Below are 14,139 nucleotides of genomic sequence, written 5' to 3' on the forward strand. Positions count from 1 at the left end.
CACTGTCCATGCTAACCATTATAACAGTATTCCCACAACGGGCCACATGTCATAGAGCTGTGGTGACCACTCACTCGCACCCTACTCAACTGTTCCTCTCTGTTCATACTAACCATTATAACAGTATACACACAACGGGCCACATGTCATAGAGCTGTGGTGACCACTCACTAACACCCTACTCAACTGTTCCTCTCTGTTCATACTAACCATTATAACAGTATACACACAACGGGCCACATGTCATAGAGCTGTGGTGACCACTCACTCGCACCCTACTGAACTGTTCCTCTCTGTTCATACTAACCATTATAACAGTATACACAACAGGACACATGTCATAGAGCGGGCCACATGTCATAGAGCTGTGGTGACCACTCACTCGCACCCTACCTGTTCCTACTGAACTGTTCCTCTCTGTTCATACTAAACCATTATAACAGTATTCCAACAACGGGCCACATGTCATAGAGCTGTGGTGACCACTCACTCGCACCCTACTCAAACTGTTCCTCTCTGTTCATACTAACCATTATAACAGTATTCCCATGTCATAACGGGCCACATGTCATAGAGCTGTGGTGACCACTGTGGTTCCTCTCTGTTCATACTAACCATTATAACAGTATTCCATCTGTGGTGACCATCTCTCCACACCCTACTGAACTGTTCCTCTCTGTTCATACTAACCATTATAACAGTATACACACAACGGGCCACATGTCATAGAGCTGTGGCGACCATCTCACACCCTACTCAACTGTTCATCAATGTCCATGCTAACCATTATAACAGTATTCCCACAACGGGCCACATTTCATAGAGCTGTGGTGACCACTCACTCGCACCCTACTCAACTGTTCTTCTCTGTCCATGCTAACCATTATAACAGTATACACACAACGGGCCACATGTCATAGAGCTGTGGTGACCACTCACTCGCACCCTACTGAACTGTTCCTCTCTGTTCATACTAACCATTATAACAGTATACACACAACGGGCCACATGTCATAGAGCTGTGGTGACCACTCACTCGCACCCTACTGAACTGTTCATCTCTGTGTCATACTAACCATTATAACAGTATAACAGTATACAACAAGGGGCCACATGTCATAGAGCTGTGGTGACCATCTCACACCCTACTGAACTGTTCCTCTCTGTTCATACTAACCATTATAACAGTATACACACAACGGGCCACATGTCATAGAGCTGTGGTGACCATCTCACAACCTAGTCAACTGTTCATCTCTGTCCATGCTAACCATTATAACAGTATACACACAATGGGCCACATGTCATAGAGCTGTGGTGACCACTCACTCGCACCCTACTGAACTGTTCCTCTCTGTCCATGCTAACCATTATAACAGTATACCCACAACGGGCCACATGTCATAGAGCTGTGGTGACCATCTCACACCCTACTGAACTGTTCCTCTCTGTTCATACTAACCATTATAACAGTATACACAATAACAATACACACAACGGGCCACATGTCATAGAGCTGTGGTGACCATCTCACTCGCACCCTACTGAACTGTTCCTCTCTGTCCATGCTAACCATTATAACAGTATACACACAACGGGCCACATGTCATAGAGCTGTGGTGACCATCTCACAACCTACTCAACTGTTCATCACTGTTCATGCTAACCATTATAACAGTATACACACAACGGGCCACATGTCATAGAGCTGTGGCGACCATCTCACAACCTAGTCAACTGTTCATCTCTGTCCATACTAACCATTATAACAGTATACACACAACGGGCCACATGTCATAGAGCTGTGGTGACCATCTCACAACCTAGTCAACTGTTCATCTCTGTCCATGCTAACCATTATAACAGTATACACACAACGGGCCACATGTCATAGAGCTGTGGTGACCACTCACTCGCACCCTACTGAACTGTTCATCTCTGTCCATGCTAACCATTATAACAGTATACACACAACGGGCCACATGTCATAGAGCTGTGGTGACCACTCACTCGCACCCTACTGAACTGTTCCTCTCTGTTCATGCTAACCATTATAACAGTATACACACAACGGGCCACATGTCATAGAGCTGTGGTGACCATCTCACACCCTACTGAACTGTTCCTCTCTGTTCATACTAACCATTATAACAGTATACACACAACGGGCCACATGTCATAGAGCTGTGGTGACCACTCACTCGCACCCTACTGAACTGTTCATCTCTGTCCATGCTAACCATTATAACAGTATACACACAACGGGCCACATGTCATAGAGCTGTGGTGACCACTCACTCGCACCCTACTGAACTGTTCCTCTCTGTCCATGCTAACCATTATAACAGTATTCCCACAACGGGCCACATGTCATAGAGCTGTGGTGACCACTCACTCGCACCCTACTGAACTGTTCCTCTCTGTTCATACTAACCATTATAACAGTATACACACAACGGGCCACATGTCATAGAGCTGTGGTGACCATCTCACACCCTACTGAACTGTTCCTCTCTGTTCATACTAACCATTATAACAGTATACACACAACGGGCCACATGTCATAGAGCTGTGGTGACCATCTCACACCCTACTCAACTGTTCATCACTGTCCATGCTAACCATTATAACAGTATACACACAACGGGCCACATGTCATAGAGCTGTGGTGACCACTCACTCGCACCCTACTGAACTGTTCCTCTGTCCATGCTAACCATTATAACAGTATACACACAACGGGCCACATGTCATAGAGCTGTGGTGACCACTCACTCGCACCCTACTCAACTGTTCATCTCTGTCCATGCTAACCAGGTTATGAAGGCTTCGATGCCTTTGATGAGTTCGAAGGTGAGTTTAGTCAGTAGCCTCCATGTCCCACTCATGCATGTGTTGTTCTCATGTCCTAGTTAGTTCACCAACAGTGTTGTTGCCACTGTTGTTACAGATAGTGCAGATACATGTACATGCATGTAGGTTTGCATGAGCTTCTTTTCACCTTACATTTGGAATTTTCTCACACAAAAGGTCCTTGGGTAATTTGATGATTGAAAGGATATTTTCCCTAATGTTGTTCGATGAAACCCAGGCATATCAATAAGTCATTTTATGTAACTTTTTCGGTGAAACAGTTCAGTCTGTCTGGTATAGTTGATGAATATAAAGGCCCAGCATTGTTAACTGGCAGCACTGTTTGTTGTGGCCAAGCCCAAGCAGACCTATAGGCTAAAATCATATCCTTTTACTCCATTCAGTAAAATGTTTGGGGTGGGGTTGTTGTTGTTGTTTTTTATTTATTTATATATATATTTTTTAATTTGAACTTTTTATCATTATGGTCCTTTGAAATGTATAAAATACTGCATGAATTATGTGTTCTTGTTCAAGCAGTGAATTATCACACATGCAATTGGTTATATGCCCGCATCTTCTCCAGTCCTGTATGCATACTGGCCAATCGATGTAGTCAGTGATATTGCCAACTAGAGAGGTACCCTCAGGTGGTATAAAAATGCAGAGAAACCCTGATAAGCGACATACCATTTGCAGTGAAATTGTCATGATGATCACATTTCAAGTGAAATTGTCATGATGAACACATTTCCATGTTAACTAATAATCATCAGTATGACCCTCTTTGTTCATTGAAATTGTAGCCTGATGGCTAAAGCACTCAATATCAAAGACCCGAAATTGTCACATGGGCACAGTGTGTGAAGCATTTCTGGTGTCCCCCGCCGTGATGTTGCTGGAATATTGCTAAAAGCGGCATAAAACCAAACTCAGTCAGTCAGTCAGTCTTTGTTCATCTTGATGTTCCCAATAGTAAGTGTGAGGAAGCCAGGTTTTCTGGACTAGCAGGATGTAACCATGTAACTGTTTTCATGGTCAGCAGCCATTTGTTTCAACCAGCAGAGATGATATGTTCATAATATGTTCTACACAACTCTTGAATGTGAGAGCCCTTATGATGTTGATACATGTTCATCATAAACATCCTACTGTAACTCTATCTGTAGAGAAACGCAGAGGATTCCATGTGATAGAGTGTAAGTTGATACATTCCTTCCTTGCCTAAAGAACTCAGCAACAGTAACTGTATCTTCGCTTGCTTTACTCTGATAACATAACGAGACTAGCCGTGTCCCTGCCCGTAGGATTTGCCAACTAGTGAACATTCATCCTTCATTCGTCTGTCTCAGGACAAAAAACCATATCATTTCTTCCCTGTTTGATCAGTAAGACCTGAGAAGATGTTGATTGAATGATCACAAGCCATTGCCTTAAAGGACATTAGTTTTTTTTGTATTTTATGTAGTTGTTTTTAATCAATGATGTTTTAATCATGATGGAATATTTTGAACAACAAAGTAAGCATGTATGCATGTATTAATCTTTCTTTTGGATTCAAGCATAGGAGTTGTAAAATTGTTACAAGGGCTAATGTTTTGCTTACCTGTCATTGTATGATTCTATACCTTTCTTTGATTACTTTCTAATTTCTTTTTCCTCTGAATTGTTTTCCAATCTGTGGCCAGTATTGCAAATTTCAGTGTTAGTTTCCAGCACTTAAGTGTGCAGGCCTGCATGTCCAGACTCTTACAAGTCCTCCGGTTTGGTTTATTTGTGATGTTATTTTATCACTATCATAGTTAAGTTTATCTTTAGTCTATGTTGTATTCCGTCCCACCTGGCTGAGCATTGTTATACATGAGGTCACTCCTAGGGGTCACCAGGTGATTGAGGTCAGCACTTTGACCTGATTGTTATCTCAGCTGTTTGGTCCAGTTTAGCATGCTGTGCACTTCAGTATACCTTTCTCACTCACTTCTCAAGATTAAAGTAATTTTATTCACAAGTATGTGTTGTAAATAGACACCAAATTGCTTTTGCAGATGCCATTTTGTTAGAAAATAAATTTATCTCTTTGAGATTCGGCAAGTGCTTGTAATGATGTTTCTGACCTTTCGTCATGCAGTATTCTCCCCTGTTGTTTCCTGATACAGACTCAGACACGCTATGCACATTACCTTTGCCCAGCAACATGCTCTTGTTTGTCAGTCTCAGATGCTATCAGAGTAAACTGTGCCTGCTCTTCCTCTTGCTAGTCTGCTGTCCGTACTGTTTGCATGCCCTGCACATCACCTTTTGATGTCAACTTCTCTATTCTTTACCAGTGCTAGAACCATTTAGAAGCACATTTCAGTGCAGGTGCTAGAACATTTATCAGAAACATTGGTAAAGGTGCTTTTGATTACTTAATGAAGTACCAGCATCTGTATTGAAATGTTGTAGAGAAAGGATAAAGAAGTTATAAACATCAATGCAACTTTCTAAATGCCATTACTAAAGACACAATATTTCCTGTCTGTTTACTCCTATCACTGTTTGTTGTTGTTTGGCGTTGAAAATTGTATTGTATGGTTCCTGTTGTATAATAATGCTGACAAGAAATAAGGGAAACCCAAGTATATTTTCAAAGATGTTGAAAACTATTGCCAATTGCTCAGCCATTTCCACAAATTTAATATGCAAGTATGTAATATTGCAGAATAACATGTAACATGATGTTCACGTCTGTTCTAGCTGTGGTGTCTTTCAAATTCTAACCATTATTCATGGCAGCCATCATTTGTTCATTTGTCAAGCCTGCTTTAACAGGCTGTATGTTTCTATTTCATCACAGAATGTTTAGGTCAGATAACTGGAACCAGACAATTTTGTTAGGTTTTCAGTGACACCATTTGTCAAGTATTCTTCAATAACAATTCACTCCTGTGTACATTATGCTATTCACTAAACACAGAGCAATGTACTTGATACTAATTCATGGTGTTGGATTATATCACGATTATTTCAGCTATATATTTGACCTCATGTATAATAATGTTTGCTGAGATGTAATGGGACAACCTGTAGTCAAGTAACCCTGATGGTGCTATCAGCACAGCAAGTTGGTCATATGATTTCTTGTTAGTGTGTAATACTTCAACATGTGCTTGACCTGCTGGCTACCAAGGAGGGACATTTGAAGTGTCAGAATTGGAAATGTATTTGTGATATATAAAACTGAACATCTAGCTATATCACATGTTACTGTGTACTGCATGACATTAATCTCCTGTTAACAACAGCTATTATTTTGTGTTGTTATGGATCCCTGTGAGATCTGCCTGTATGTATTGCTGCAAACACATGAAGTCAGACAGTGGTCCCATGAAGGTCACAGTTAGAATTGGTCCTCATCAACCTATTCTTGTCGTAAGAAGCGACTGACAAAATTGGCTGTCTCAGACTTTCTGACTTCGATGATACATGTCAGCAATTTATGTAGATTGATTCTCATGATGTCAGTAACTAGATAGCTTGGTCCAAACTAGATTATGTACAGGCACCTACCATACAGTTTGGGTATTGTTCAGTGAAGCTTTAACAAAAACCAAAACAATATTTAATTTGTGTTGTAGGCCCTTCACGTTCCCAGCCATGTGCGGAGGCCATGTACGACTTCATCCCAGAGAATGAAGGAGAGCTTGGCTTCAGTGAAGGACAGGTCATCACTCTGCTGACACAGATAGACGAGAACTGGTTCGAAGGATCTGTTGATGGACGAACAGGATTTTTCCCAGTAAACTATGTTGAAGTGCGAACACCACTGCCCTAAATCTGCATTCCAAAGTGGGTTGTCTCCCTTGACTCAGCTTGCCACCTCCACACAGATCGACAACCTTGTGACCAAAGTTTTCTTGATTGTCTGTCTAACTACAAACTAGTTGTGTGTGACAGTTAATTGATTGGATGCTACAAATATAGATGACAAGTTGTAAACTGTTGATATGCTTATTTGATGACAATACCTACCATCCAAGTCACTTTTACTGTATAATTCAGTCACTGATTGTGTACAAGAGGAATATACATATCACAACAATAGCTGAGGATGAAATCTCTCAGCATTCCAGGTGGGTGAAGTAGAGGGAAGAGAGATAACTCACTAAACACCTGAGTCAGTCTCAAGGACCCAGCTAGAATCATCCTTTCTATTCAGATTAGTATTGAACTAGAGTGTACACAGATTGGCCTCGTAGGCGTATATTGTCTCGTATGTACCAACTAGTTAGGACAATATGATGTTTGGGTAGATGTATAGCTTCACTTTACCAACATATTTGGTGCTATACCCTCTGCTTTTAATATCAACTTAATGTGGATTGAGGTAATCGCTATCCGGCAGTGGTCATTGTTAAATAAGGTTTTGTTTCTAGAAACCTCAAATTATTTGTTGATTTTAACAATTGACATGTTATTGTATTTTTTACAGTGAGAATGAACATCTTGTGAACAACATTGATTTCCTGTAATATTTATGTTGAATCATAATGAAATGTATTGAGTGTGAAAGACTTTGTTTGTTTTATTCCCTGTATCAACTTTGGTTCAGTGGTTAGACATGAAGTGTCCTACACCAGTGTTTTCATCGGTCACTGTCAGTCTCACACATACAAAGCTTTCTTTCTGAGTTTGTTTACATACAAACATCAATTCATAATTCAGTCATACAACATAATCATTTAATGACTGCATGTTAAAATTACCTCATCACAACTCTTTCTGGTAGTTCTCGATCACAAAGCAAGAAACAGTTCACGTCAGTCTACAGAAGTTATCTCCCTTTGGTCAAGCCCCTGACCCATGAATGTGCTGTGTAGGTGACATTGTGCATATGTGTCAACATTTCAAACTTACCATGGACTAATCTAACTACGTACACTACCATTATCTGTGGCAATTTGGGGAGAAACAATGTTTGCAATTATAGAATGTATTTATATTTTCTTAATTTTTTCTGTTTTGATAAATTGAATGATTATTGTAGGTAACTGGTTTACCTAGCTTTCCTGTACATATTCTGTTACCGTTCTTTGCTATGTCAGCTGTTCCCGGATGAGCCTGTCCCACAAACAAATATAAATGAACTTTGGTGACACTTATATAAAATTTCCTCAGTATCTGTTAGAGAAACATCTGAGTTATTCCAGATTATATACTTGTCATTTGGGGAAAAAAACACATAAATATTACAGGAATCTTTTGAAAGTCATATGTGGCCTATCTGTGAATAAAATGGTTTTAACACAAAACCACTTTGATCTACAGCAAGGTAGCCAACATCCTACCTGTCATAGATAAATCATTTGTGTTATAAAGAGCAGGTAACTGATTTCGTGTTGCCTTGGTAATAAATGATCTTGTCGCCAAACCCAGTTCATGTCACCACACTGTCCAACATTGGGGCATATGCTCAGGGTTCACATGGAAGCACTACACTATGGAAGCAAGCAGGTCACACAGCCTCACACCAAATATTAGTGGAAATGTTCTTTCTCTGTCACAACTCTTTACAAGATATTTCTTTCTTTGAAATAGGATCAAGTTATTTCCATTCTGAACCCTATAAACAGTCCCAGCTCCAACATTTGGGTGCTGATCTTGGTAGATACAGAAATTCACACATCATCTCTGTTTAATCTGAAACAGTATTTCCTGGTAGAATGATACATGTCATCAAATTTGAGTTGGTAATCAAACATGGAAAATACATGACCAAGCTTATAAGCCTGTTTTGTGAATCAGTATGTTATGAACATGTGTTATCAGCTGTGTAGTGACTATTATGTGTGGTTACTGCTCCTGTGTGATTGGTTTATCACAGGAAGCTATGTATGTGTGCACACAATGTTAGGATGCCTGTAGCTTAGTGTGTAGGATGCTTATAGTGGGGCATGAGGGAACAACCATTTCATATTTTTGGACAGTCCCAATATTTGTCAAAGGTGGAATATTTTCTTTGTCAGTGATTCAGAACATACAATTGTTACTTTGTATAATGTTATTATACATTGAGGAAGCCCAGCAAGTCCAGCAGAATATCTATATATTAGTGTGGCATTTTCTGGAACTTATTGAATCCTTGAATATGAAATGGTCAATCCCTTAAGCACCGTGTGGGAAGTGAGAGTGAGAGAAGGCTTCTTCATACACAGATTGGTTGAGTTTAGAAATCTTGTTGATGTTATCATTACATATGTTATCAGTTGTTATTTCCCTCAACTGTTTCTGACAAATGGAGCTGTGGTAAATCCCTCCCAAATTAATAGTATTTGAGATCATTGCTTGTATATCATGCCAGGTATGTCTACTGGTAAACAACTACAATTCAGTTTTTTCTTTCATGAAACAGGGACATCATTCGTAGGTTGGTGTACATCCCAGAAATGTGTGACTAACTGACAGTGTAGCTCAACAATGTTTGTGTAAATAACATCTGTGTATATAGCCTCCCTTATTGACTTCACAAGGCTTGCAGCTTCAATCACATAATGTCGGCAGTCAATTAATGGCATAGAGGTTTCACCTCTATATCAGCTCAAACTACCTTGTATTTGTTTCGTTAGTTTTCTCAGTCTTGGTCCATAAACAAATGCTTGTAAATGAAATTTAAAGAAATGACAGCTGAAATAGTGACTGGTATGGTTAATTGGAGAGAGATATGTCTGTGTTGTGAATACTGGGAAGATTGAGAATCGGGGGTAGATGATATTTCCAGCCATTGGATAGGTATCTTAAGAGATGGTAGAAGGCTGGTGTGCTCCTCTACATTTCCACTTCCTGGTTAATTTTTGTCCCAGATGCTATATATCACATGTGTACTGTACCTGTGGTCTACTTGGATAACACCTGTACTGTACCTGTGATCTACATGTATAACACCTGTACTATACCTGTGATCTACATGTATAACACCTGTACTGTACCTGTGATCTACATGTATAACACCTGTTCTGTACCTGTGATCTACATGTATAACACCTGTACTATACCTGTGATCTACATGTATAACACCTGTACTATACCTGTGATGTACATGTATAACACCTGTATTATACCTGTGATGTACATGTATAACACCTGTTCTGTACCTGTGATCTACATGTATAACACCTGTACTGTACCTGTGATCTACATGTATAACACCTGTACTGTACCAGTGATATACAAGCATAACACCTGTTCTGTACCTATGATCTACATGTATAACACCTGTGCTGTACCTGTGATCGACATGTATAACACCTGTTCTATACCTGTGATCTACATGTATAATACCTGTACTGTACCTGTGATCTACAAGTGTAACACCTGTACTGTACCAGTGATATACAGGCATAACACCTGTTCTGTACCTGTGATCTACATGTATAACACCTGTACTCTACCTGTGATCAACATGTATAACACCTGTACTGTATCTGTGATCTACACGTATAATACCTGTACTGTACATGTGTAACACCAGTACTGTACCTGTGACCTACATGTGTAACACCTGTACTCTACCTGTGATCTACATGTATAACACCTGTACTGTACCTGTGATGTACATGTGTAACACCTGTACTCTACCTGTGATCTACATGTATAACACCTGTACTGTACCTGTGATCTACATGTATAATACCTGTACTGTACCTGTGATGTACATGTGTAACACCAGTACTGTACCTGTGACCTACATGTGTAACACCTGTACTGTACCTGTGTTCTACATGTGTAACACCTGTACTGTACCTGACCTACATGTGTAAAACCTGTACTGTACCTGTGATCTACATGTGTAACACCTGTACTGTACCTGTGATCTACATGTATAACACCTGTACTATACCTGTGATCTACATGTGTAACACCTGTACTCTACCTGTGATCTACATGTATAACACCTGTACTGTACCTGTGATCTACACGTATAATACCTGTACTGTACCTGTGATGTACATGTGTAACACCAGTACTGTACCTGTGACCTACATGTGTAACACCTGTACTGTACCTGTGTTCTACATGTGTAACACCTGTACTGTACCTGTGACCTACATGTGCAACACCTGTACTGTACCTGACCTACATGTGTAAAACCTGTACTGTACCTGTGATCTACATGTGTAACACCTGTACTGTACTTGTAATCTACATGTACTATACAGGGACTGCCTGTTATCTACATGTATAACACCTGTACTGTACCTGGGAACTTCATATATCACAACTGTTCTGTACCAGTATTGTACATATACTACACACGTACTCTACTGTACCTGTGATCTACATGTACCACACCTGTATCTGTGTTCTGTTTGAGCTGTGATCTGAGGTTGTAACATGTGGTTGCTGGCAGCCATTATGTCACCACTACCTGGCAACATAGCATTGTATGAGGATATCACCCACACTATACAGGCTTGTAGCAATTCTCTCATTATGCAATCACTTATGTATAGGTATTCATTGCCTTTTTTGTTAATTGATGTTTTTTGACATAAATATTTATGCTGAATTGTTTTGGAAGAGCTCTCTCTCTAACATGCAACATATGTTCAGAACCGTTTGGGACAAATGTTGATAACATGGTAGAGTTATGTATTCCTTGACTATCTGAGCATGGGATGTAGAGATAGGTACGGTCTTTTCCATAGCCATGAGCCCTAACCTGCTCATAAACATTCATATTGGAGGGTTTTACATGGAACTTTGAATTTATGACATAGTCTCTTGAAACACCTGAATATCAATTTCTCTGATTAAAAATGTTTAAAAAATATGTTGTGTTGTTTGTCTATTTTCATGTGTTACATGTCTTGACACAGACTTCCTGGGGACATTGACTAGGAAGTAGTTTTATGTTTACGTGGAAATATGGCTGACAAGATGTCTTACTGGTATGTGTAAATGTTTACCCCATCATGTGATTTTATCGAAACACCAGATTCCACCACCCAGCTGCAGGTAGGGATTCCACCACCCAGCTTCATCTATCCAGCTGCAGGTAGAGATTCTACCACCCAGCTTCTTCTACCCAGCTGCAGGGAGAGATTCTACCACCCAGCTTCATCTACATAGCTGCAGGTAGAGATTCTACCACCCAGCTTCATCTACCCAACTGCAGGTAGAGATTCCACCACCCAGCTTCATCTACCCAGCTGCAGGTAGAGATTCCACCACCCAACTTCATCTACATTGCTGCAGGTAGAGATTCTACCACCCAGCTTCATCTACCCAACTGCAGGTAGAGATTCCACCACCCAGCTTCATCTACATGGCTGCAGGTAGGGATTCTACCACCCAGCTTCATCTACCCAGCTGCAGGTAGAGATTCTAACACCCAGCTTCATCTACCCAGCTGCAGGTAGAGATTCTACCACCCAGCTTCATCTACATGGCTGCAGGTAGGGATTCTACCACCCAGCTTCATCTACTCAGCTGCAGGTAGAGATTCCACCACCCAGATTCATTTACATAGCTGCAGGTAGGGATTCTACCACCCAGATTCATCTACCCAGCTGCAGGTAGAGATTCCACCACCCAGCTTCATCTACCCAGATTCTGCTTCATCTACATGTGCAGATTCCACCACCCAGATTCATCTACATAGCTGCAGGTAGGGATTCTACCACCCAGATTCATCTACCCAGCTGCAGGTAGAGATTCCACCACCCAGCTTCATCTACATGGCTGCAGGTAGGGATTCTACCACCCAGCTTCATCTACCCAGCTGCAGGTAGAGATTCCACCACCCAGCTTCATTTACCCAGCTGCAGGTAGAGATTCCACCACCCAGATTCATCTACCCAGCTGCAGGTAGAGATTCCACCACCCAGCTTCATCTACCCAGCTGCAGGTAGAGATTCCACCACCCAGATTCATCTTGCAGGTAGAGATTCCACCAGCTGCTGCAGGTAGAGATTCTACCACCCAGCTTCATCTACCCAGCTGCAGGTAGAGATTCCACCACCCAGCTTCATCTACCCAGCTGCAGGTAGAGATTCCACCACCCAGCTTCATCTACCCAGCTGCAGGTAGAGATTCCACCACCCAGCTTCATCTACCCAGCTGCAGGTAGAGATTCCACCACCCAGCTTCATCTACCCAGCTGCAGGTAGAGATTCCACCACCCAGCTTCATCTACCCCCAGCTGCAGGTGCAGGTAGATTCCACCACCCAGCTTCATCTACCCAGCTGCAGGTAGAGATTCTACCACCCAGCTTCATCTACCCAGCTGCAGGTAGAGATTCCACCACCCAGATTCATCTACCCAGCTGCAGGTAGAGATTCTACCACCCAGCTTCATCTACCCAGCTGCAGGTAGAGGATTCTCTACCCACCCAGCTTCATCTACCCAGCTGCAGGTAGAGATTCCACCACCCAGCCACCCAGCTGCAGGTAGAGATTCTACCACCCAGCTTCATCTGCCCAGGCAGGTAGAGATTCCACCACCCAGCTTCATCTACCCACCACCCAGCTGCAGGTAGAGATTCTACCACCCAGCTTCATCTACCCAGCTGCAGGTAGAGATTCCACCACCCAGCTTCATCTACCCAGCTGCAGGTAGATTCCACCACCCAGCTTCATCTACCTGCACCCACCCAGCTTCATCTACCCAGCTGCAGGTAGAGATTCCACCACCCAGCTTCATCTACCCAGCTGCAGGTAGGGATTCTACCACCCAGCTTCATCTACCCAGCTGCAGGTAGAGATTCCACCACCCAGATTCATCTACCCAGCTGCAGGTAGGGATTCCACCACCCAGCTTCATCTACCCAGCTGCAGGTAGAGATTCCACCACCCAGCTTCATCTACCCAGCTGCAGGTAGAGATTCCACCACCCAGCTTCATCTACCCAGCTGCAGGTAGAGATTCCAGCTTCACCCAGCTTCATCTATCTACCCAGCTGCAGGTAGAGATTCCACCACCCAGATTCATAGCCTAGCTGCAGGTTAAAGCGTCTACTCACCCAGATTCATCTACCCAGACCGCAGGTAGAATTCCCCACCCAGATTCATCTGAGCTGCAGGTAGATTTCTGGTGTCCCCACCCAGTGATATTGCTGGAATATTGCTTCATCTACCCAGCTGCAGGTAGAAACCAAACTCAGTCAGTCAGCTCAGTCAGAGATTCCACCACCTTCAGCTTCATCTACCCAGCTGCAGGTAGAGATTCTACCACACAGCTTCATCTATCCAGCTGCAGGTAGATATTGACATGCTTTGAAATCACATATGGTAGAGTATATTTAAATTG

The 14,139-nt window shown here is 41.9% G+C and overlaps 2 protein-coding genes across 7 annotated transcripts in view; both read left to right on the plus strand.

Annotated features, from left to right (window-relative positions):
* Positions 1 to 11,662, plus strand: part of LOC124253377 (endophilin-A3-like) — a 62,575-nt gene extending 50,913 nt beyond the window's left edge. For 4 of the 6 annotated variants that reach the window (XM_046687126.1, XM_046687128.1, XM_046687130.1 and 1 more), the window contains 2 exons: positions 2,818 to 2,853; positions 6,471 to 11,662. In XM_046687126.1, the coding sequence (XP_046543082.1) occupies positions 2,818 to 2,853; positions 6,471 to 6,667 (233 nt within the window). In that variant the 3' untranslated portion in view covers positions 6,668 to 11,662. Of the gene's footprint in view, positions 1 to 2,817; positions 2,854 to 4,022; positions 4,053 to 6,470 lie in introns of all 6 variants that reach the window. The other 2 variants (XM_046687127.1, XM_046687129.1) reach the window with 2 other exon arrangements.
* Positions 11,663 to 12,157: 495 nt separating this feature from the next.
* LOC124253341 (extensin-2-like) lies at positions 12,158 to 13,828 on the plus strand. Its single transcript, XM_046687093.1, has 6 exons — positions 12,158 to 12,167; positions 12,520 to 12,579; positions 12,680 to 12,772; positions 12,938 to 13,123; positions 13,387 to 13,548; positions 13,689 to 13,828. The coding sequence occupies exons 1-6, from the start codon at positions 12,158 to 12,160 to the stop codon at positions 13,826 to 13,828; spliced, it is 651 nt and encodes a 216-aa protein (XP_046543049.1).
* The last annotated feature ends 311 nt before the right edge of the window (positions 13,829 to 14,139 follow it).

The sequence above is a fragment of the Haliotis rubra genome, unplaced genomic scaffold, assembly GCF_003918875.1.
Source record: "Haliotis rubra isolate DU_JTF1 unplaced genomic scaffold, ASM391887v1 Scf54, whole genome shotgun sequence".
In the NCBI taxonomy this organism is placed as follows: Eukaryota; Metazoa; Mollusca; class Gastropoda; order Lepetellida; family Haliotidae; genus Haliotis; species Haliotis rubra.

Bases quoted from the DNA above. Each gene is read 5' to 3' on its own strand.
- LOC124253341 (XM_046687093.1), top strand. The intron at 12,580-12,679 runs GTAGGGATTCTA...TCCACCACCCAG, and splicing joins CTTCATCTACATGGCTGCAG to ATTCATCTACCCAGCTGCAG. The intron at 12,773-12,937 runs GTAGAGATTCCA...TCCACCACCCAG, and splicing joins CACCCAGATTCATCTTGCAG to CTTCATCTACCCAGCTGCAG.